Source organism: Gopherus evgoodei, chromosome 6 (genome assembly GCF_007399415.2).
Source record: "Gopherus evgoodei ecotype Sinaloan lineage chromosome 6, rGopEvg1_v1.p, whole genome shotgun sequence".
NCBI classification, from domain to species: Eukaryota; Metazoa; Chordata; order Testudines; family Testudinidae; genus Gopherus; species Gopherus evgoodei.
Window position 1 is genome coordinate 36,456,029 of NC_044327.1, and position 24,670 is coordinate 36,480,698.

Consider the following 24,670-nt stretch of genomic DNA (forward strand, 5'->3'; position numbering starts at 1 on the left):
CAACAAAAACATTAACCCAGGAACCTATCCTTGCAACAAAGCCCGATGCCAACTCTGTCCACATATCTATTCAAGTGACATCATAATAGGACCTAATCACATCAGCGACGCGATCAGGGGCTCGTTCACCTGCACATCTACCAATGTGATATATGCCATCATGCGCCAGCAATGCCCCTCTGTCACGTACACTGGCCAAACCAGACAGTCTCTACACACACACAAAAAAAAAAATGGACTCAAATCTGACATCAGGAATCATAATATTCAAAAACCAGAAGGAGAACACTTCAACCTCTCTGGCCATTCAGTAACAGATTTAAAGGTGGCAATTTTACAACAGAAAAACTTCAAAAACACAGACTCCAACTTGAATTAATATGCAAACTAGATACAATCAATTTAAGCTTAAACAGAGACTGGGAATGGCTAAGCGATTATACACATTGAATCTATTTCCCCAAGTTAACTATTCTCACACCTTCTTGTCAAATTGCGTTAAATGGGCTATCTTGATTATCACTACAAACGTTTTTTTTCTCCTGCTGACAACAGCACATCTTAATTTTCATGTTATCTGTATGTATATATATCTCCTCACTATAAGTTCCATTCTATGCATCCGATGAAGTGGGTCCACGAAAGCTGATGCTCAAATACATTTGTTAGTCTCTAAGGTGCCACAAGTACGCCTGTTCTTTTTGCGAATACAGACTAACACGGCTGCTACTCTGAAACATGCCAATTTAGTGACTGTTTGGAAATTTGAATTGAAATTGAAATATTAATACAGACTTTAAAAGCATATTCAGTGTATGATAAAATGTGTACCTGAAAGTATAATAGATTTGAAAAGTATGAAGAGAGACTAGCTTCCTTATACAGCTGTTGTTTTTTATGATAATGTCAGAGTATTCATTTCAGTGATGTTGGCCAACCTAATAATTTCAAATGATGATTTGTAAGCAAAGTCTAAATGAGCTCTCCCTGACAGCTAATGATAAGCTGGGGGCTCGGGGAAAAGGCTTTAGGACCAGACTGTATTTACATTCGCGCCTAATTTACCTACATATACAGCAAACAGAGCTGTGCTGCTCAAGTGATGGATTTTGGCTGGGGTTGGGTTACAAAAACACTTGAATGCAGGGTGGGGGTGGGAATGAAATGTTGTTGTTCTTATTGTATGAGCAAAGGGCAGTAGAAATGTACTTAGCCTGTGCTGATTAAGGGCATCAAGAGAGAGGGTGGGGACCTGTCCCTCTCCACTGTTTAAAGACAGAGCTGATTAGGATCCATAGATAGTCTTTTGTTCTGTTAAGTGACCACTGCAACTGAAATCACTGATAATTATGTCTAAGTGCTTAGTCCTGCTGTGGGACAGTATTCCTGTGGGTACAGTGTTTTTGTGTAAAAGATAGCCCAGACTCCACTAGCAGCGAGGTTCCACCACTGAGAGCTCAGCTGAAATCACTGAAAGCTGGTGGAACCTCAAGAGACCAACTCACAGAGGTCACAGTGGCAGGTGGCAGCAGAAGGTGACTGTGCAGGACCATTGGCAACAGAGTGGTGCAGTGAACGGTGGCACAACGAACAGCTGTGGCCAGAGGTAACAGTGAGCAGCTGGAGGAACGAGCAAGGTGCCTTCTTGTCCCCCACCTGAGAGGTGTATTCAAGTGAAAGCATTTCTGAACTCTGAGTCTCCACTGACCAAGGACAACACCGGTGAGTGGGGTGCAGTGGAGGGAAAAGTGAGGAGTACGTTAAACAAACATTTGTTTGTTGGACTATATTTTAGTGACTTTGCTCCCAAATGCTAGATTTGTAACTGGGAATGGAAACTTATATAAATATATTTCCTAGTAGGCCAAGATTTTTAAAATGCATTATTTGCCAAGGTTGTTATCTCACACTGTTGCTATCTTGAGAGGTCATTATGTTGGGGAGTTTCTGTACTAAACATTTTTATTATAATAATTAATTTTTACATAAGAATGGTCATATTGGGTCAGACCAATGGTCCATATAGCCCAGTGGTCAAGACAGGTGCTTAAGAGGGAATGAACAGAACAGGTAATTATCAAGTGATCCATCCCCTGTTGCCCATTCCCAACTTCCGGCAAACAGGCTAGGGACACTTAAAGCATGGTGTTGCATCCCTCCCCATCCTGGCTAATAGCCACTGATGGACATATTCTCCAGAAATTTATCTAGTTCTTTTTTTAATCCTGTTATAGGACTTCCCTCTTATCCCATGATGGCTTACTTTTGAAAAGTCAATTTAAATTAAATACATTTTTTTTTAAAATGTATATGTTTTTAGAAATCTAGATCTGTTATATGTTTTGGTGTAACTTGCATTATCCTTATATTAAATTTGCATTATCCTAACAAAACATTTACTTTATTCATATCTCTTTTATATATCTCATCAGTCCTAACACACACACCCTGTAAATTCAAACACATACACACACCCCATTTCAATTCCTGGGGAAACCACTGACTCCAAGAGAAACTCTACAACCTCACCTCCCCCAAATCCCTCTCCACCCCCCAAGGACCGTCTATATGCTTCTGAAGTTACAAAACAAGGAAACCCAGGCAGACCCACCATATCTGGCCATGGCACTCTTAAAGAAGCAGTATCAGGACTCATATACATCACTCACAATGATGGCACACCAACTGCTGAGCTCCCCAGATGCACCTAATAAAGCATTAGGGCTTTTTCAGCCTACACTTCTCCCTGAAGGCTGCAGAGGCAACAGCTGCTGCAGTAACTCAAAGGAGAAAGCAAAGCTGGGGGAACGCCCCAAAAAGAAAATGCTATCCCTAGGACACAACTGGGAACCGGAGAGATATTTGAAACAGATTAGAATTTTCCTTGTAAAGTTCTGCAGCAGGGAGGATGAGTTAAAGCCAGCCAACAGCTGTAGAGAAAGATAAAGCTGTCCTGGTGCTTTAGGAATGGGGAATTCCCTTACTGCCAGTAACTAACCAATCTGGTTCTACCCCCAAGCTGCAAACAGGCTAAACTAGCTATTGTAATGGGTCTGTGAACTTTAGCACAATGAAGACTGGAAGTTAAGCACCATTTTTATTAATATCTTGGCCATTTTATGAGGAATAAAAATAGTTTGATGGAAAATGCTTACCTTATTGCTTGCGCACCTGGTCGTTGCGTTAACATTGTGCTCAAGTCAATTACTGCAAATTTGATCAGCTCAGGTTTCTCCTTGTTCTCCCTTATTGATATGGACATGCTTAACAGCTTTACAGAAAGCTTCATGGCTTCATACTATGTAAAACAGGAAAAAGTACAACAAAGAGATCATCTACCATTAAGTGTTGTAGTTTGAGAGTCACCTTGGTGCATTCACACTTGCGCTCCTGGCATTGAGTGGTGGTACTACCTTGAAAACTCATGTCATTGGGGGTTTCACAAGAGATCTTACATGAGAGTGATGTCATCGCCTCACTCTGTAGGAATGCACACATGCCACCCCACCACCCAAGCTCTACCCACTAACTGCAGAGTAGACAAAACTGCAATGTAGAGGTGAGAGTAGGTAAACAGTATGAATGTACGGGGCAACTCTTGAAGAACAGTTACTGGAAAGTAACTCCTTTCTTCAAGGGCCCCTGTTTATTCTACTTGAGAAGATTACCAAAAAGTGCTCCACCAGGAGAACAGTGAACTAGGAGTTGTTAAGTAAATATAAACTGTAACACAGCTCTCCCAAATCAGGCATTGGAGCAAGATACTACATCCACCAGGGGAACCTGCTAAGGCATGCCAATGATGTTACAGTGGTTGTCATTAAATGGATCTTTAAACAATAGGTTACTAGTTTCCTAATTAAAATGTAACAATGTTCTATACAATTCCTAATCCATGAGAAAGTCTGTTTGGTCATAGAGTCCATCTGGCCACATACTACAAATAACCTATTGGATTTTCTAAAGGCTTGGTATTTTCCAGATAAGAATAAAATGCCCACTTGATATTTAGGGTATGGAAATGGGGTCTGGAGAAGAACACAGGCAGGGAAATGCACTGAACTAGGGGAAAAATCTGAGACCAGCTTAAGCATGACACTGGGATGGGATTTCAATGTGACTCTGTCTTGTGTAATACAATACAAGATGGAGAAGCCATCAAAACACAGCAGCTGCAATGAGGAAGGCAGTTTTGATCAATAAATGTTTGAGACGGGCTTCCGTCAGAGGCTCATAAGGAGAGCCCATTGGCTTTGTTAGGACAAGTTTTAGGTCCCATAAAAGTAGAGGCTCCCTAATGGGGAAAAACAAACTTACCATGTCCTCAAGGAATCCGGAGACTGTAAGGTAAGAGAAGATGTGTTTGTCCATAACATAAATGTGATGAACAGGTAACTGCTGCCCTATGGACTATTAGCGTGGCTACAGCTAAGCCCTGAGACATCATGTGTACAAGGCACTCTAGGACTGCAGAGACCCAGCTTGAGATGGAACAAATCCTTTAACAATGGGCCAGATAGTAAACTGTTTCCTTTTTTTGTCTATAGCATTTCATGGTGAAGCTTTTCCTGGATTACAAGAGAGAGACTTGAACTCAGAGCATAAACAGTCCATATTAGTTAGCAGTTTCCTCCTCCACAATGCCAAGTAAAGTGTCTTTGGGTTGGAATGCAGAATCCTCCCCTTGTTATTGATGCAGGTCTGCAGAGAAAGGCAGCAAATATTGTGGATCCCTGACCAGGTACAGGAGATCTAGATATGAGTGCTGACATGACAAACTGGGGCTATTAGTATGTGATCTGTCCACAATGGTTTTCCTTCTGACTCTGGGTAACAGGGAGCAAGACTGGAAGGTGTAAAGAAATTGTCTCCAGTCTAGCAGAATCACATCAGACAACTTTTGACTGTGTGTGCTCCCATTCAATACACTTGGCATTAGATGTTTTGTTCAAAGAGGTTTATTACCTCATGAACCCATCTGTGACATAGCGCACTTGTTACCACTGGTTTCACTGAACACCTGTGTTGATCACGTGACCACCTACTGAGTAAGCCTGCCTTCACATTTTCATCCCCACCAAGGTGAATGCTTCAGGGACTCAGTGGCTGGCACGTGCCTGTTACCAGAGGCCTGGAAGGTAGTGCTTGTGTTACCACAGACTGATGGATTCAGGAAGCTGATACACAGCAGGAACAGACAAGGCTGCTTCACACTAAGAGTGGGTGATGGTGAAGTATTACACAACCCTGGATCTCACGTGAAGCATCACAGTGAAGACTCTTTGAGCTGTGAAAAAGCAAAAAAGAGGAACTCTGAAGTGGTAGTGCATCATCCCTAGATAGAACCTCAGATACCTGATCTGCACTTAATAACCACAAAGAAGTGGTGCCCTTGCAACTGAGAGGCACATACCAGTCTCCCTTGGATAAGGAACGGATAATGTCCCTTACAGTGAGCATCCTGAACTTGAGCATTCTTATGTATCTGTTGAGATTTCTAAGGTGGAGTAAAGGCCTTTTTTCTCTGGGTTCCTGTGGAACCTCCTCTATGGCTCCCTTCCTGAAAAGAGAATCCATTTCTTCCAAAAGGACATTCACAGGATTTCAGCCAGGAGTACCTCTCTAGAGCCACTCTTTTGGACTCTCTTCCGGCACTGGAGTCCAAGGCACCATATGTTGCTCTTAAAAAATGTCTAATATGCATATGATACTTTCAGAGTACAGTCCAGGCTGCTCCCTTCTTTGACCTGGGCAAGGCATCATCGCTTTCCACAGGGCATAATTACAGTGGAACACAATTGCTTGAGAGTTGACCACTCAAAGGCCTAGTAAGCCACACAAACAGCCTCTCTAGGCAAAACCTCAGGTTCCTGTAAGTCAGAAAGGGAAGAGTTGAGAGGTCTTGTCTTCTTGCCTCTAACTCTTTCCTACGGTACAGATCCCACCATGGAGTTTGCCAAAGGACAACACAGCAAAAATTGATACCCTTCAGCTCTCTTGGATACAGGGAGGATGAAAAGAGATTGAGCTAGACATCCCTGGCCAGGTTAAGAAGGCCAGAGCTGGTAAGCAGAGCTAGTTTATCCCTGGTCTGCATTTGTAACACATCCAACAGGGGATTTGATGTCTCCAGTACTGTAGCCTATTTGAAGCTGCAGTTTGCCATTCTCCCCAATAGTTCCTCAAAAACAGTTATTGTTCATCAGAAGGTTGGACAGATGAAGCACCAATCTGATCTTCTGGTGAGGTGCCACCTGTACGTTCTTCCGGAGGGGACTCCTATGGTTCCTCTGAAGAACACTCATCCCATCCTCAGACTTAGGCAAATCTTCCTGCTGATCTGAGAGGTCCCTTGACAGCTCCAAAGGTTGAACAGGTGCTGGGTTAGAAATAGGTGGTGGCTGCAAAGGCATCTGTGCCAAGGGACAGCACTTGTCATGGTGCTGGAAAGCATACCAGTATCTGCCTCCAGCAAGTCTTCCATGGAATGATATATGCAGGGCCACATGGACAGATGAAGAGGACTGCATGAGATACTTCCATGATGTCTGAACCTGCGGCAAAGGAAGATGACTGGGGTCCTTGAGATCAAGTCAGGAAAACCTCCAGGTTCGATTTTATATGTTTTTATACAGGGCTCATCACCATAGTATATGAACATCTTCCAGCAGCACATTAAGCTATGCGATTACATATCTGTCACATTTGTTCTCTCATCCTCTCCCCGGGGGAGAAGTGTGTGCAGTGACATATCCACTTTTAGTAGTGGGGGAGGGTTAAATATAGCAATTGCTATGTGTTTATTTTAGAGAAGACAAGGTCAAAGAAATGTGCCTTGCACTTGCAGTGGAAAGTGGTGAGATATGAATGGTCTGTCTCCCACGCAGCTGAATGTTACTCTTATTGTTGAGAGGTCCATTGTGCCTGACTTGATTGAAAATTCTATCGGAAGGCAGGGCAGAGAAAAAACGGTTACTTATCTTTCGTAATTGTTGTTCATCAAGATGTTTTATTCACTTCCATTACACATTAGGTGTGCGTGCACCACATGCACGGACGTCAGAAACTTTTTCCTTTAGTGGCTCCCATCGGGTCGACAGGGGAGCCCGCCAGAGCAGCGCTTCCATATCAGTGCATATATACCCCTGCTGACCCAACCCCCTTCAGTTCCTTCTTGCTGGAGACTCCAACAGAGGGGAAGGTGGGTGGGAAGTGTAATGGACGAGTGAGTGCTTGTTAACATCCATTCCACATTAAGTGACTCATAAGCTTACCATAGGAGGAAGGTAGGAGTCATGGAGCAACTGACTGAAGAATAGCCCTGCCAACCACTGAATCATCTCTGGCTTGCTGGTTTACTGCGTAGTGGGCTGTGAAAGTGTGCACCGATGACCGGGTGGCTGCTTTACAGATCTCCTAGATCGGGACATGTGCCAGGAAAGCTGTTGAGGACACCTGTGCCCTCGTTGAATGAGCTATGATTGCCGGGGCTGGAACCTTGGCAAGCTCATAGCAAGTGCAGATGCAGTCCACAATCCATGATGAAATACGTTGCATCAAGACTGAAAGCCCTTTCATTCTATTAGCTATGGCGACAAACAACTGTGTCGACTTGCGGAAAGGCTTAGTTCGCTCCAAATAGAACACTAGGGCCCTTCGGACATCCAGAGTGTACAGGCTACAGTGACTTGGGTCCGTGTGTGGTTTAGGAAAGACCACCGGTAAACAAATGTCCTGGCCCATATGGAATTGCAAGACTATCTTAGGGAGGAATTTTGGGTGTGGTCTGAGTTGCACCTTGTCCCTATAGAAAACTGTACAAGGAGGCTCCAAGGTTAGGACTCGTAACTCGGATACCCTCCTCGTTGATATAAGGGCCACCAGGAATGCCACATTCCAGGATAGGTGCAGGAGAGAGCAAGAGGCCAGGGGCTCGAACGGGGCCCCACAAGCTTGGAAAGGATCAGATTAAGGTTCCAGGGTTGGACCGGCAGGTGCAAGCAGGGGAACACTCTCTCCAGTCCCTTGAGGAACCACACCACCATGGGGTTACAGAACACAGAGCATCCGGATTCCCCCAGCTGGAACGCTGAAATGGCAGCTAGATGCACCCTGATTGAGGAAGGAGAGAGACCCCGATACCTGAGGTGCAGGAGGTATTCTAGGATGACTGGAACAGCGGCCTGGAGTGGCTGTATCTGCTTAGGCTCACACCAGCAGGAAAATCTTTTCCACTCAACTAGGTAAGCCGCCCTAGTGGAAGGTTTCCTACTGCTAAGGAGAATTTGTCGTACCGGAAGAGAGCACTGTCTCTCCACAGCAATTAGTCAGAGAGCTTCCACGTCATGAGGTGCAGAGACTGCAGATCCAGGCGGACCAGGCACCCTCTGTCCTGTGTAATGAGGTCCCGGTGTAGGGGCAGGGTAATCGGAGTGGCCTCTAACAGCTCTAGCAGGGTTCTAAACCAGTGCTGCCAAGGCCAAGTTGGGGCGATCAAAATCATCACCACCTGGTCCCTGAGAACTTTGAAGAGGACTCTGTGGATGAGCAGGAGTGGAGGGGAGGCGTACTTCAGGCTCCCACTCCAAGGGATCGCGAAAGCATCTGCGACCGAGCCCGGACTGCGGTACTGGAGAAAGCAAAACCGCGGACATTGGCTGTTGTCCTTGGTGGCAAAGACGGCCATTTGGGGAACCCCCCACTTCTGGAAGACTGACTGCAAGATGTCCGATCTTATCGAGCACTCGTGCATGCAGTACGACCTACTGAGGCTGTCCGCTAGCTTGTTCCGTTCTCCCAAGAGATATGACGCTACGAGATGGATGGAGCAGGCTATACAAAAGTCTCACAGAAGAGGGGCCTCTCGGCACAAGGGAAAAGAGCAAGCTCTGTCCTGCTTGTTTATATAAAACATAGCGGTGGTGTCGTCTGTCAGAACTGTCACGCTGTGACCTTCCAGAGTAGCGTGAAAGGTTTGGCAGGCTAGACAAACCACCCTGAGCTCCTTCACATTGATGTGGAGCAACATCTCGGCCTCGGACCACAAACCCTGTGCCCTTAGGTCTCCTAAGCGAGCTCCCCAGCCAAGGTCCGACGTGTCTGTCACCAGCGTCAGAGCAGGCTGCAGTGAGGCGAAAGGGATACCCTCGCATACTACCGGCCGATTGAGACACCAGCGCAGGGAGTCCAACACCTGGGACGGAACCGTCACGACAAGGTCTAGGGGATCCCTGCCCAGGTGATACAATCAGGCAAGCCATGCTTGTAAAGTCCTGAGACGCAGTCGAGCATGTTTGACTACGTGAGTGCACGCTGCCATGTGCCCTAGGAGCTGGAGGCAGCATCTGACTGTGGTAGCGGGGAACCTTAGCATCAAGTCTATGATCCGCTGGATGGCCAGGAACCTGGATTCCAGAAGGCTCGCTCACATCTGCACCAAGTCCAGCACTGCCCCGATGAACTCCAGCCTTTGGATTGGTATCAGGGAAGACTTGGGCAAGTTGACTAGAAGGTCCAGCTTGCAGAATGCCTCTAGGGCCACTGTCACATGGCAGCAGACCACAGCTTCGGACCGACCCAGAAGGAGCCAATCGTCTAGATATGGGTATACCCGTATTCTCCTCTTCCACAGGAAGGCTGCCACTACTGACATGCACTTCGTGAAGATGTGAGGGGCTGCCACCAGGCTGAACAGGAGGACTGTAAACTAGTAATGGTGCTGGTTTATGGCTAATTCTAGGAACCGCTGGTGAGCACGGTGAATAGTGATGTGATGACTAAGAATTTGTTGAGCCCGCAAAGGTCTAAAATGGGCCAAAGGCCCCCCTCTGCCTTTGGGATGAGAAAACAGCGGGAGTAAAACCTCTTTCCCCTTTGTTTCACCGCCCCCGCCTGCACGAGCAACTGTACCTCCTACATGAGGAGTTTCTTATGAGAAGGGTTCCTGAAGAGGTACAGGGAAGGAGCGTGGGTAGGAGAGAAGGAGGAGAACGGCAGCGTGTAACCCACTAGTACTATGTGTAAGACTCAACAGTCCAACGTTATACAGGCCTGGTAGAAGTGAGACAAGCAGTCCGAGAAACGTGGGCAAGGATCTGGGAGCTGGGTTGGTACACTGTCCTCGAGCGCACCTTCAAAACCCCTGTTTGCTGCCAGGCTGCGGCTTGCCCTGGCCCTGGCCTTGACTAGGCGTGTTATTCTGCCTTCGCCTGTTGTCTCTGCCCCTCCTGCAGTAAGGGTTCTGCCGAGGGCGGGGCTGGTACTGCCATTGTTGCAATGGTTGGGGCTTGAATGGCTTCCTCTGAGTCGCCAGGGTATGCATACTTAACGACTTGAGGGTTGCCCAAGAGTCTTTAAGGCTATGCAGCCTGGCATCTGTCTGGTTCGAAAAGAGGCCAGACTCTTCAACGGGGAGGTCCTGGATGGTGTTCTGGACCTCTGGCGGAAGGCCCAAAGCCTGAAACCACGCCGAACGCCTCATCACCACACCTGAGTTGACTGTTCTGGCTGCTGCATCTGCTGAGAGAGGCTTGTAAAGAGGTCTTGGTGACTGCTTTTCCCTCTTCTACGAGGGCCATGAACTCAGGCTGAGAGCCCTGGGGCAATGTGTCTTTAAATTTGGAAACTGCTGCCCAGCAATTAAAATTGTGCCTGTTTAGGATCGCCTGCAGGTTCGCTGTCCGTAATTGGAGGCCCCCAGAGGAGAAGACCTTCCTGTCAAAGAGGTCCAAACGTTTAGCCTCCTTTGCCTTAGGGCCTGGGGCTTGGTTCAGTCACGGCTGAGACGACCAGTGAACAGGGGGTGCATGAGAAAAAAGGAAGTTGTATCCCTTGGAAGGGGCAAAGTACTTCTTTTCCACCCCTCTTGCTGTCGGTGTGCTGGAGGCTGGGGTTTGCCAGACCATCTTGTAGTTAGACTGGATTGTCTTTATGAGCGAGAGCACAATTCTGGAGGGACCTTAAGGGCTTAGTATGTCCACCATAGGATCCTCCTGCTCCACTGTTCCCTCCATCTGTGGGCCCAAATTTTGGTCGACTCTTCGAAGCAGCTCCTGATGTGCCCTGTGGTCGATCATGGGAGGCCTTGACACCGCCGTGCCCGCCACAGCCTTGTCTGGGGACGATCAGGAGGTAAGGGCCTGCTGAACCTCCTCCATTTGTTCTTCCTGTACATCATCATATGTCGGGGGCACATCCGAGCCCTGCTTGGTAGACTGTCCCCAGAACGGCTCCGGGCTCGGTGCCACTTTCGCTCGTCAGTGTTCTGGAGAAGTGTCTGGCGGCCTGGATACCGTACCCTCCTTGGCCATGGAGAGGTGTCTGAGTGGGGACCGGGAACAGTGCACCAAATAGCAGGACCTCGAAGCTCTGGAGGAGGTCCCTTGCTGCTGATGATAAGCCCAGGGTGCCCAAAATGGCCATTGTCCCAGCGATCCCCACTGGGAATGCCATGCGGTCTGGAGCTCCCTGCTAACCTGTGCTCTGTGAGCATAGCTGGAGTGGCCTGAGTCAACCTCGGATTCTAAGGAGGCAGATCTTGAAGGCCAAGGTGGTGCCGTGGTATGGTGCCGTCGGAGGGCTGGAGAGTGGCTTCTCCCCGATCGGGACTGGAATCAGTATCAATGCTCTCGGGACCGGGATCGCTGCCTTCTACCCAGGGCCGGGGATTGCGGCCTTATGTCCCCTTGGTGCCAGCTTAGTGGCGAAGCCGGGGAGCAGTACGCCGGGGGAGCTGGTGCCGTGCGCTGGCTCGGTTCCGGCGCCATCGAGTCCCACTGAGTCAAAGGTAGCTGGGAGTCCATGGAGGCTGAGCTCGACCATGACCAGGACCAATTCCAGGAGTGGTGCTGGGGAGGTGACCTCGAGCAGCGCACCATTGCCGACTTGCCTCTGGACGGCACCCTTGGCAATGGTGCCGCAGGCTGCCCCTTACCAGGGCGGGGGCTTGCCGCCAACAGCTCAATGAGGTCTTTTGCTGCCTCAAAGGTGTCTAGCGTGGAGGGCTGTTCTAGGATGTCCTCCAGCCCTTCTTCTGCACTCGGCCCACTCAGCCCGGGCTCGACAGGCCCTGCGGTGCCGGAGACACAAATGCTAATGCATGTCCTGGGGCCGCATTGCCCTTTTAAGTGCTTGGTCCCTTGGGAGGCATCACCTTCTTATGTGGGGAGCGACCTCTATCGCCTTTCAGCTGCCCCTTCAACCGTACTGGAGAGGTCAAGCGGTGCCAGGGCTTGTCCTGTTGTTTCAGTGCCACATGCTTGCAGTGCCCCACCGGCACCGGATCACAGATTGATGCCGGGGTACTCCGCAGCAAGGACGCTGGCACCGAAGCCGGTTGGCCTGAGGCCTGAGGTTGTAGTGTATAAGCAACTGCTTGAGGTGAAAGTCTCTCTCTTTCTTAGTTCTTGGCTTAAAGGCCTTACAGATCTTGCAGTGCTCAGTCTTGCAGCGCTCAGCTTCCCCCAAACAACAGAGACACGAGTCATGGGGATCACTGATCAGCATAGGCTTGCGGCATGTGGCACAAGCCTTAAACCCCTGGGCCTGCGGCATGCCCCACAGCTCAGGGCTGGTGCTGGAAACAACTTCCAGACACCTAAAACAAAAGAAACTTAACTATCTATTATTAAGAAGTGCTAACTACTGATAACTATTAACTACAGATAACTGCTAACTACTGATAACTGTTACAACTGTACTAAGGGATCATTTGCAAGCGAGAGAAGAGTTGTTCCAACGCCACCACGGATGGTAAGAAGGAACTGAAGGGAGGTCAGGTTGGCAGGGGGTATATATGCACTGGCGTGGAGGAACTGCTCTGGCCGGCTCCCCTGCCGACCCGACGGGAGCCGCTAAGGGAAAAAGTTTCTGACACCCGTGCACAGAGCGCGCACACCTAACGTGGAATGGATGCAGACAAACATTCGAAGAAGAACAGGTATGATGGGCTCACAGTAACCTGTGCTCTGAAGAGATGTACTTTGTACTGGACTTTAAGTGCTGAATGTTTCATGCCAAGGTATTGCTATAGTACATTCAAGAGGTGGTGAAGAAATGAATAACTAAAGCTAGGTCTTCAACTTCATGGACTGCATAAAAATCACATAGTTAGCCCAACACCATGATTTTACCAACAGCAGGGAGGCAGAATTGGGCATTCTCACACAGTGGTCTCATGCTCAGTGTGTCTCATGTTGGGAACAGCAGTTCAGAGCGGGACTCAATGTCTGTTTTCATTTGAGGCACAATAGCCAGTGCTGCCACCATTTGGAATATGAACAGTAGGGAAGTAGAAGCAAGGCTCACATTGCAGGTGCTCCAAGAGGCAGCAGCACTGGCTACTGGCCTGGCATAAAACCAGCCACCTAGTCCCCCACCCAAACTGCTGCTCTGACATTATGAAAAATTGCAGTAGTTCAGTGGATGGTGAAAGACATTTGCTGACCATGCACATTCTGCAAAATTCTGTACATTATCCATGATATAGCCATGAATTAAAAAAAAAAATTGATTTTCTCAGGGCCTTACTCATGAACCTCCGCAGGAGGATGAGAAAGGATCTCTATCCTCTATTCATTGACAGCTGAAATCATCCATCAATGTCACTAAAGCAGTTTCCATTCTGAAAGGCCTGAATACAGATTGTGCCAGGTCAAGAATGTTAGCTTCGATTAGATGAGCTTGTAGTTGGCCTATTGATAGTTTCTGTATGAGCTTGCTCAGGAATGGGTAGGTCGCTAGAACAGTGAATGATGATTGCTAGAACTGAAGTATCCAGGCAAGGTTGTTTCAGTGCTGGGCAGATTTTTGCATATTTGAAGGAAGAAAAGATTCCTTCTATGAATGAGGCATTGGCTATTTTGTTCAGAAGTGACTCCAGCTCTTCATGACTTTCTTTCTGATGTCAGGAAGGGCATGAGTCCGATTCACAAGTCTTGGGTCAGGACTCCTTTAGGGTGCCCAAGATGGTGCCTATGAGGGGACAAAGGCAAGTTAAGTATGCAAAATTATCCTATACTATTCTATAGAAACTCACTACTAGCAAATAAGAGAGACTATGCAAAAACCTAGCCTAAGGACAAAATGTCAAGTTGTGGGCGCTCTCTGCAGTGGTGGGAAAAGAATATGAGCAAGGGGGAGTGGGGGGGTACGCCCTTATGTAAAGTAGAGGAATGACATCAACGTTCACACAAGATCTCTGATGCATCATCCAACAGACACTGCTTTTTCAAGGCAGTTCCACAGCTTGTCACCAGGGGCACCATATTTCACAAGTGGGAATACACAGAAGCCTTCCAAAAAAAAATAAACGTAAAAAACTTTGCCAAACTACTAGAAGCATGAAAACTGGCTGTTATTAATATACCCTATTTTGAATAATTTCTAAATTTTAATGAACACAAATATGCAAGCTCTTTTTTCAAAGGAATAAAGTATTTTTTTTAAATACGCAAATAGTGTGATTTTATTCTAGCTTGACACTTTAAAAATACATTAAAACTTTCTGACGATGAGCTCCAAGAAAAATATGGGAAGAAGATTTGAATTCCTCGAAATATCATCCTCAAGATCCCAATGTCACTTGATAATATCCAGCTGAAGAAGAAACTTTTTGAGCAAATCACAACAGAAAGTAAATTAACAAAAAAAACACACAATAGTTCAAACAAGTAAGAGAAGAGGGAGGAGAAATGAAAACAGATATTTAAGAGATCAAAGTAATGTATAAATGATCCCAAATTATGTGTATTGTTTTTCAGTGTAAAACTGCTAATTATATTTATATATGGTACATATTAAAATGTTCGCTGATCAAATAAGATAGCCAAATCTTTCTTACTGTTTTTGGCAACGTTGGATCAACAGCTGTTTCACTATACCCAATTGCTGCATAGAGTTTAGCCTTTTCTTCCAGCGTCATCAATTCTTCAAGACCTGTCACATTATAAAACATTCATCATATTTGCAGTATGCATTTCCTAAAAAAAATGCAATTGTCTTTGCACAACATTATATACCTCCAACTACACAATACTTTTATGCAAGAGATGGCCAGAAGTCACAACCTTTGACAAAGACCTTTTATGGTTTCTTCTGAACTAGTCACTAAGGCAGGGGTCGGCAACCTTTCAGAAGTGGTGTGCTGAGTCTTCATTTATTCACTCTAATTTAAAGTATCGCGTGCCATCAATACATTTTAATGTTTTTAGAAGGTCTCTTTCTCTACATCTATAATATATAACTAAACTATTGTTGTGTGAAAAGTAAATAAGGCTTTTAAAATGTTTAAGAAGCTTCATTTAAAATTAAATTAAAATGCAAAGTCCCCCGGACCAGTGGCCAGGACCCGGGCAGTGTGAGTGCCACACGTGCCATAGGTTACCTACCCCTGCACTAAGGTCTAATTCTACCCCTGACATGCAGAGCTATAAGCATGTCTCTCCAATTAACAAAAGCTAATGGGACACCCCCACATACAGGAGATTAATTAGTTATTGAGCTTGAAAACAAAGTGATACACAAAAAACTGGGCTGTTTTTTAAATACTTATGGTCATGAAAATGTGTAACAAAATGTTTTATAAACACCACACAGAACTCTACTCCCCTTCTTTGGATTTGTAGTCTTTAGTGATCCAGGACGTAAACCAGGTAGGGTGCTCTGTTATTGTGGGTGAAAGATTATTCTGGACTTCTCAAGAATACTCTCTCTCGGAGTCAGATTCTGCAAACCTTTATAGAACTTGCTCTTGCAAGTAGTCCCAGATAAATGAAGTGCTAATTAATGCACGTTTGTAGAATCAGGCTTTAAAATATATTTCAAAGTAGGTTTGTGGACTCAGAACTAGTTCCAACCTATCCTCATAAGGCGGGGAAAAAAGAATAGTGGCAACATCTGTCCATTGCGCAGAACCTATTGTAAGACATTGTGAAAACAACCTCCCTCAAGTCAAAGGAAGTACTGATGACTATAAAAATGGAAGAGTTAATCATGGAGGCAACATAGTGGTTTCACAGTTAAGGTTTCACACTGAGATTTGAAAATCATTTTCTAATGCCACTGCCCAATACTGGATTGGATGAAGCAATCTGTCTGAAAATGTTTGACTAAAACTTGTCAGGAGAAGAATCTAGAAGCTAGAAGCTAAACTTTCATATGGTATTGAATCCAAAAATAGCTGATTTAGATTTTATAACAGATTCAATATTCTTCAGCCACAGCCTTCTCACTACAGAAAATATTTAAGAAGTCAATTATTTCACATGCATAATGGATCTCTATATACTTGAATATCTGGAAGTTTTCACAAATGTTATTAATGAATTGTTGTAGTTATTAACAAGATTGCCACAAGTTACTTATCAAGTTTTAAAGTGACCCAACAAGCAAAGTTTCATTACTAAGCTATTAATATTACAGCTTTAAGTGCTTTAGTGTTTAACTGCATCCCAGAATTGCCAAGAACTGGGGAAGACAGAGCTGGGATAAAGTTGACTAGGAGAGAAGAATTCTGAGTTCTGATATGCAGCATCTTTGGTATCTGTCAGAACTTAAGTTGCAACAGAATGGCTCCCTTTCTGAAAGCTTAAGCAAAGGGAGAGTGCCTGGAGGGAACCAGGGATTGAGAGGCTGGCTAGAAAACAAAGCCTGAGAGTGCAGCTGACTGAGGAGTCAATGACTTACTAAGTTCATGGAACAGAGTGTGTGGTAGGACAGGAAACAAGGCTTCAAGTGAGGGAACAGTAATGTCTGGGTAACAAGACTGGCCAGAGAATATCTGGGAAAATCTTTGCATACCTGGCAGAGAAATTATAAGCAGACAGTGTACAGATACTTCACCCAAAGTATTAACACACTGTATTAAAAATAGTTATTTCCTGTACAATAACTGGTGTTCTTAAGATGTACTGTCCATATACACATTCCATTATTTGTGAGCAGGTACCCAGTGCACTTGAGCTTGAGACTTTTCTAGCTAGCAGTACGTTGGTGTAACACATGTGCCCTTCACATCAAGGACATGAAGTCAGGGAGCTCCCCAACTGCACTCATTTCTTAGCCACCAACAGAACCCAATGTTTAAGATTCTGAGCAGCAGCGGTAAATGGTGGATCGTGGAACATGTATACAGATAACACATCTCAATGAACACCAGTTCCTGTACAGGTAAGTAACAGGTTTCTTCGAGTGATTGTCTGTATACATATTCCATTGCTGGCAACCTCCAAGCAGTGACATTGAAAGGGGTGGGTACCAGGTGTCTAGCTGAATAGCAACCATAGCACACTTCTGCCCATCTTGGCATCATCTCTTGAAGTTTGTACCATCACATAGTGCTGAGTGAACACATGGATAAATGTTACTTTATAAATCATCTGAATAGATAAGTTCCTGAGAAAGTCCACCAAAATAGACTGAATTCTTGTGAAATGATCCATTATTTCATCAGATGGCATCTTTTCATTCAGCTGATAAAGTCTGATACACAAGGAGATCAAACTAGAATTCCTATGTGCTAAGACAGCATGATCATTGACTCTCTTTTATAAACAATAGATATTCTGAGTGCCTAGTTCTCTCATGACAGAATTAAAGAGCTTTGTGTACCTCTAAGGCAGAGTTTCTCAAGGTTTTTGGTACCAGGGACCAGATTACTGCCTTTCTAAATTGTGTCAGGGAGATCACAGGGAACAGCACTGGTTCACAGACTGCTTCTTGAGAAACATTAATCAAAGCTGTGTAGTTTTTGTTCTCCTTAACCTGCATGTGGGATAGCAAAACAACACTCAAGTTAATAACTAACTGAAATTCTGAAATCACTTATGGAAGTAATTTAGGGTTGGGTTCATTGAAACTTTATCCTTATGAAAGATTGTATGAGGCGGTTCTGCCATCTATGCTTGTATAATTCATCCTCTCCTGACAATTGTTATTGCCATCAGTAAAGCCACCTCCATAATAAGATGAATGAGAGAGCAAGTGGCCATGGGCTCAACTGGTGGACCCTTAACCCTGAGAAAACTAGATTCAAATCCCAGCATAGGACTAGATCTCTATTTGATGGAAAAATTCTACTTAAACTCTAGTCCTCTGAAAGGACACCAGAAGGCCCTTAATCCTGTCAGCTATCACAATAAAGAGCTGGGTCAATCTGCAGAAGGACTTGGTGCGCAGCTGCCTCTCCTCATTGGTCGTGTGAAGCTTTAGACAAAACACTGGAAGATATCCTGGTTGCCATGGAAATGCGACACCATCTTTAGCAGGAAATCTAGATGGGGCTGCAGTTGGACCCTGTCCTTGTAAAATACCGTGTAGGGGGGAGCTTCGAAGTGAGGGCTTTGATTTTGGAGATTCATCTTGCTGGGGTAATAGCTACAAGGAATACAACCTTCCACGACAAGTGGGAAAGGGTGGACTCGTGAGCCTGAAGAAGACCAGGCTGAGGTCCCATTAGGGAACTGGGTCTCGGACCAGTGGAAAGAGTCTTTCAAGGCCTTTCAGGAACCTGATCGACATCTCATGTGAGAACACCAATTTATCCTGGCTGCGAGGATGGAAGGCTGATATGGCTGCCAGGTGCATGTTGGCTGAAGAGAAGGCGAGACCCTAGCGCTTTAAGTGAAGCAGGTAATCCAGGATGGACTGCAGAGCATGCTTAACTAACATTGGCAAGATCATGCTGGGATGATCATAATGGCCCATGCCTTGTCCCCTCTTGTTTGTTTGTTTTTTAAGAGGACTTTGCTGATGAGTGGAACTTGGTCCCCTGACCAAGACAGGAGAAAGACTTCAGATAGTGAGCCTTTGCCGAGGCCTTAGAACAAAACTTATAACACTTTCTGTTCTGTCTGGTGGAGAATAGGTCCACTTGAGGGGCTCCTCACTTCTGGAAGAGCATTCTGAGAACTTCCAAGTGAAGGGACCATTTGTGGTGAGAGAAGAAGGACCTTCTGAGGCGATTCGTCAGCTTGTTCTGGATGCCGGGGAGGTGTGAGGCTTTCAGGTGGATTACATGCTGAATGCAGAAGTCCCACAGACAGAGGACCTCCTGGTACAGGCTGACAATCAAGCTCCCCTCTGCCTGTTGACATAGAACATAGAGGCCATGTTGTCCATCAACACTTGCACCACCTGGTCAGACAGTTGGGGAAGGAAGACACCACAAGCCAGGCGGATGGCTCTGAGCAACCTGACGTTTATATGCAATGCAAGCTCCTTTCGAGACTATAGCCCTTGAGTCCACAATGTAATGCACTCCCCAACTGAGGTCAGATGCATCCGAAATCAGGGAGACTGTGGGTCACGGGCTCATGAATGGCACACCTTCCAACACCAGAATCAAGTTGGACCACAACTGCAGAGAGGTAAGTACCCACGCAAAGGGATTGTGATGACCTTGTGTAAGTGATGTCTGGCCAGGAGCAGACCAACACTAGCCACATCTGGAGGGGACGCAGCCTGAGTCTCGCATGTCAGACAATGTACATGCATGCTGCCATATGCCCCACTAGTCTGAGGCAGACCCGGGCCATGGTGAGTGGATGGGCAGTGTTGCTGGCAATCAGATCTGACATTGCCCTGAACCTGGCCTCTGGCAGGAAAGCTCTGGCTAGCATAGACTCAAGTACTGCTTCAATAAACTCTAACCATTGGACCGGGATCAACACTGATTTTTGTTGTTTATCAACAGGCCCAGAGCTTGATAAGTGGCTTGCAACATCTCTATGCTGCACCAGACCTGGACCCTGGAGTGGCCCGTGATGAGCCAGTCAAGGTTCAGGAAAATCTGGGTACCCCGACATCTGAGGCAGGCCACCACCACCAACCTGCATTTTGTAAACACCCTTGGCACCATTGCTAGGCCAAAAGGGAGCACTGTGAATTGGCAAAGGGCGGTCCTAACTATGAAACGTAAGAACTGCCCATGCCCATGAAATATCAATATATGAAAGGCTCTGCACTCCTGAGCGAGCAGATGCTCATGAGAAGGGTCCCTGAAGAGGGATGGGGGAGGAACAGAAATAAACTGGAGAGTATATCCCCCTGCTACTGTGCTTAGGACCCACTGGTGTGATGTTAGAGAAACCCAGGCAGAGAGAAAGGAGGACAAATGGTTGGAAAATAACAGGGGAGTAGGATCCAGGACACAGGCTGGAAGGTCACTCTCGAGAGCACCCTCAAAATGCCAGCTTGTTACCTGTTGATTATGGGTGAAGCTCGAGTAAACTAAGGGTGACAGCTGATGGCCTTGCAGGCACTTATAGCCCTTGCCCTTTTTGCAGAAGGTTGGCTCCCAAACCTGTGGGGCTGTTGCAGTTTAAACCGCTTCCTTGCTAGCCCCAATGTGTATAGGCCCAGGAAGTGCAAGGTAGCCCTAGAATCTTTCATTCCAAGTAATTTACTCTCTTTTTGCTCTGAAAACAGTGCCAGGCCATTGAACGGGAGGTCCTGGATGGATTGTTGACCCTTCATCAACAGGGCTGATGACTGCAACCAGGACAGATGCCTCAGAGAAATTCCAGAAGTCATGGTCCACGCCGCAGAGTCTGCCACATCTGAGGCCACTTGGAGGGCTGCTCTCTCTGAGGATAGCCAGGAATTCCTTCCTGGACTCCTCTGGCAGCAAATCCATAAACTTGGATATGGACTGCCGAATATTAAAATCATAACAGCCAAGTAAGGCATGATGATTGGCCGCTCTCAGCTAGTGGCTAAACATAGAATAAATTTTTCTACCAAAGAGGTTGAGCCTCTTTGCTTCCTTGTTCTTAGGCATCGATCCCAGTTGGCCCAGGCTATCACGCTCATTGGCTGCCAACATAAGTGAGCTTAGGGTAGAGTGGGAATAAAGATACTCATTCCCCTTTGCAAGGACAAAGTGTTTTCTTTCCGTCCATTTGGAGACGGAGGGGCAGGGAGGAGGGTGTCTGCCATAGGGCCTTAGTAATTTTCACCACTCCCTCGCACACCAGCAATGCCACCTTTGAGGGGGCTGCTGCACTTAGCACATTGAACGGGGAGTCTGAGGCTGGGAGTCGAGGCCTCCTCGACTCCCAGCCCCATGTTTGAAGCATCCCTCTTCAAAAGCTCCTAATGGGCCCTTGCATCATCCTGGGGAACCGCGTGAGATGGCCCTGCTATCACCTCATCGAGTAAAGATGAGTAGGATGTAGGCACAGGTGGGTCTGCCAACTCCACCACTTCTGCTAAGGGAGCCTTGGCCAACGTTGGCTGGCCCTGGGAAGCCTGCTCTGACTCCGTATCCGAGTCGGGGTAGGCAGGAGACTGTCGCTGACAGTCTATCAGATGTCCCTGAGACTGACCTATGCCCCTGCAATGGGTGAGGAAATCCCCAGGGGTTCCATAGTTGCCAGGGGGCCAGCCACTGGCCCTAGGGCCATGCTGCCACTGGTAACCCCGAGAGTGATGCCAATACCCCAGTAGGTGGCCTTGGCCCATGGAGAGGGTCTCCTTCTTGCTGTCTGAGCCTGAGTGCAGGGGGGCGGGGGGAAGAGAGAGAAAGAGAAAAAAACTTGTCTGGGGCACCAGGACGATACTAAGACCGCTTGGCTGTGGACCTCCATTGAGGACCTGTATGAGGGTGAAGGCTCTCGGTGCCACAACCCCGATGACCAGCGGCAACATTCAGTGGATTGGCGATGGAACCCAGCAAGTGACACCTCACACTTAGAGAGCAGTGCCACTCCATAGATCAGGAAGGGAGCGAGAAGACCGACATGTCGGGGACTGGTGACATGCCCATGGTGAACTGTACCGACGACATGAGCTGAGACAGCAGCTTAGGTACTCTTGGCAGCAGGGCTCTGGGGACTAGTGCTGTGCCTCTGCAGGTCTGCACCAGACACTGGATCAAAGCCTAGAGCCAAGGGAATGCTGCCTAGAGTTCAGGGACTGACACTGGGAACTCTGGCAGGTAAACTGACCCACATCCAGGGGCTGGTGGCGCTGTTTAGGTGAGCGCTGACAGGGCACCCCCTGCAGCGAGGAGCAGTGCCACACTGATAGATACCACTGGAACGATCTCACGGCAGGTTTACCCCTCAAAAGGGGCACTTCAGCAGCCAGCGTGGATGGCACTGGAAGGAACAGTATATCCTTAGCAGCCTGAAAGGCCACCCGCATGGATGGGGTGGAGGGTTGGTCTTGAAGTGGGCGCGACACATCAGCAGGAGTTGGAGCCTGGGGTGAGGAATACTTGCCCCATGCAGGTCTTTGCTCTCTTCCAGCTCTCTCCTTCCTTTTACATGACATAGGAGAATGCCCCCTCCTAGCCTTTCTTTGCTTTTTAGCCGATACCAGGGATGGGGATCAGTGCTGGTCAGTGACAGTGACATGCTCCATACCGAGGCCACAGTGCTTGACGCAGTCTGACTCATCAGCTCCAAAGCTGGTGCAAGGGCCAACTCCACAAGGAGAGCTTGGAGATGAATGTCCTGCTCCTTTTTGTCTGCAGCCTAACGTGCTTTCAGATGCAACACGGGTTGCTCACGTGGTTTTCCCTTAAACACTTCAGGCCGCTTCTAAGGGGATCATTGACTGGCATGGGTTTTTTGCAAGAGTCACAAGGTTTGAAGCCCGGGGACCAGGTCATGCCCAGTACCTAGGCTGAGTCCTGCACGGGACTAACTATTTCTAACTTTACTCTAAGGGAACTATTAACTATACAACTTTAAACAACTATATGAAACAAATTCACCACTAGACATAATAGAGACAGGACAGCTTGTGAAACAATGAGACATTTCAGCACCGTCCCTGGCAGTAAGAAGGTACTGAAGGAGGGGGGAGCTGGTGGCGCCTCTTACACCGGTGCATATGCCTGTCACTCCACAGGGCGCCAGAGCCGGTCCCCTACAGATACCACTGTGGGAAAAACTTCCAACACCGTGGTTCTGGAAGTCAAGACATTGTTGAGTACGGTAACCAGATGTCCTGATTTTATAGGGACAGTCCTGATAGTTGGAGCTTTGTCTTATCTAAGTGCTAATTACCCCCTATCCTTGTCCCGATTTTTCACCCTTGCTATCTGGTCACCCTATTGTTGAGGAGGGGATAGATGGAGGCCGCTGTGTTTACAGCGGTGGGGGATTACTTAATTGTGCCCTATACATGATCCAGGGGCCCCAATATGGCCATTTAGGGGGAACGAAATATATAGTTGCATCCATAGGGGCCACTGAGAAGGCTAGGTGCCCTGAACTTCAGCAGGGAAAGGCTGGTAAGTTGATGTCAATTGCCCTGATGCTGATGGGGCAAGAGAGTCTTGATAAACACCCTTGTCGTCCTCAACATCACAAAGGAAAGGAGGTGCTGTCCCTGTGGGAGAGCACGAAGAGTGTGTTGATTGATTGAGAAGTGGGTGAAACTTGAAACACCTCCTGTCTGAGGAATGGAGAATCCAGAGTTTCAGATATAGTGAGGTCTGACAGCTGTGTAAATTCCTGTGGGTGATCTCTCCTCAGTGACCACGTTGAGCATGGTGGCTAGGTGTGATATGCAAAAGAGTCAGCAGATGGTGCCAGACAGCTTTACAGAGCCATAGTTTTAGTAAAAGCAGCAAAGAATCCTGTGGCACCTTATAGACTAACAGACGTTTTGGAGCATGAGCTTTCGTGGGTGAATACCCACTTCCTCAGATGCATGTAATGGAAATATCCAGGGGCAGGTATATATATGTGTGCTAGCAAGCAAGCTAGAGATAACGAGGTCAGTTCAATCAGGGAGGATGAGGCCCTGTTCTAGCAGTTGAGGTGTGAAAACCAAGAGAGGAGAAACTGTTTCTGTAATTGGCAAGCCATTCACAGTTTTAGTAGAAGTTTGCAACCCTGCTGGAGTCTTTCTTGGAGCTGAGAGCTTCAGTGCTGTGCGCAGCATTGGGGTGGAGGGCTTTCCTGGAGCGGGCTGTTTTGCCAGTGCCGGTGCCGACAGTGTCCTCAGTGCCAGAAATGGACCCAGAGCCACTCAGTAGGTAAAGGGCTTGCTTCGGTCATTCACAACAGGAGGTGATGCCAATAGCTGCTGTTTCGCCTGGGGACCGTCCTTAGACTTACTCTCAGGGGCTGAGGTAATCAGCCTAGGAGCAGCTTAGTGCCTCTTGTCAGATGCTGCTAGCAGCATAGCTTTAGCCGGGGATGGCATTCCTGCAGTTGGCACTGCAGGAGCTGAGCAAGGGACCGCTCTCTTCTTAATGTCAGCCTGGTCAGAGGATGATCTTCCCTTACTCAGGCAAGGGAAACAAGGGTCGGCAGATGACTTTGCTGTGCGTGAGGGTCTCTCCGGTAAGAAGTAAAAACTGGGGTCCGAGGCTGGTCACAGGGACTTTTCCATGAGGAACAGTTTGAGTTTAAGGTCCCTGTCTTTCCTTGCTCTTGGCTTTAAGCCCAGACAGTGGGAACACTTCTGGGAAACATGTCCCTCTCCCAGGCAATGGATACACTGTGTGTGGCTGTCCATTATAGAGAAAGTGGCCCTGCATGACACACACTGCTTAAACCTGGAGGAGCAAGGCATAAAGGTGAGGGAATGGCTTCCCTGAGGGAATTAGGGAAAACAAAAACTACAAACAAAAAAATTTTTTAAGGATGAAAGAAAATGAAGGAGCTAACTAATTATGAGAGGGAAAAACCCAGATAAGAGATTATCTGCATAG

The 24,670-nt window shown here is 47.0% G+C and overlaps 1 protein-coding gene and 1 long non-coding RNA gene across 5 annotated transcripts in view; one reads left to right on the forward strand and one right to left on the reverse strand.

Annotated features, from left to right (window-relative positions):
• Positions 1-24,670, reverse strand: part of VPS13A (vacuolar protein sorting 13 homolog A) — a 332,822-nt gene that overhangs the window by 228,611 nt on the left and 79,541 nt on the right. For all 4 annotated transcript variants that reach the window (XM_030566144.1, XM_030566145.1, XM_030566146.1 and 1 more), the window contains exons 16-17: positions 14,840-14,934; positions 3,156-3,298 (exon numbers count right to left, since the gene is read on the reverse strand). In XM_030566144.1, the coding sequence (XP_030422004.1) occupies positions 3,156-3,298; positions 14,840-14,934 (238 nt within the window). The remainder of the gene's footprint in view (positions 1-3,155; positions 3,299-14,839; positions 14,935-24,670) is intronic.
• Positions 6,357-23,113, forward strand: LOC115653220. The gene is made up of 3 exons (XR_004000877.1): positions 6,357-6,367; positions 10,079-10,082; positions 22,937-23,113. It is a non-coding gene; the product is annotated as an uncharacterized LOC115653220 (long non-coding RNA).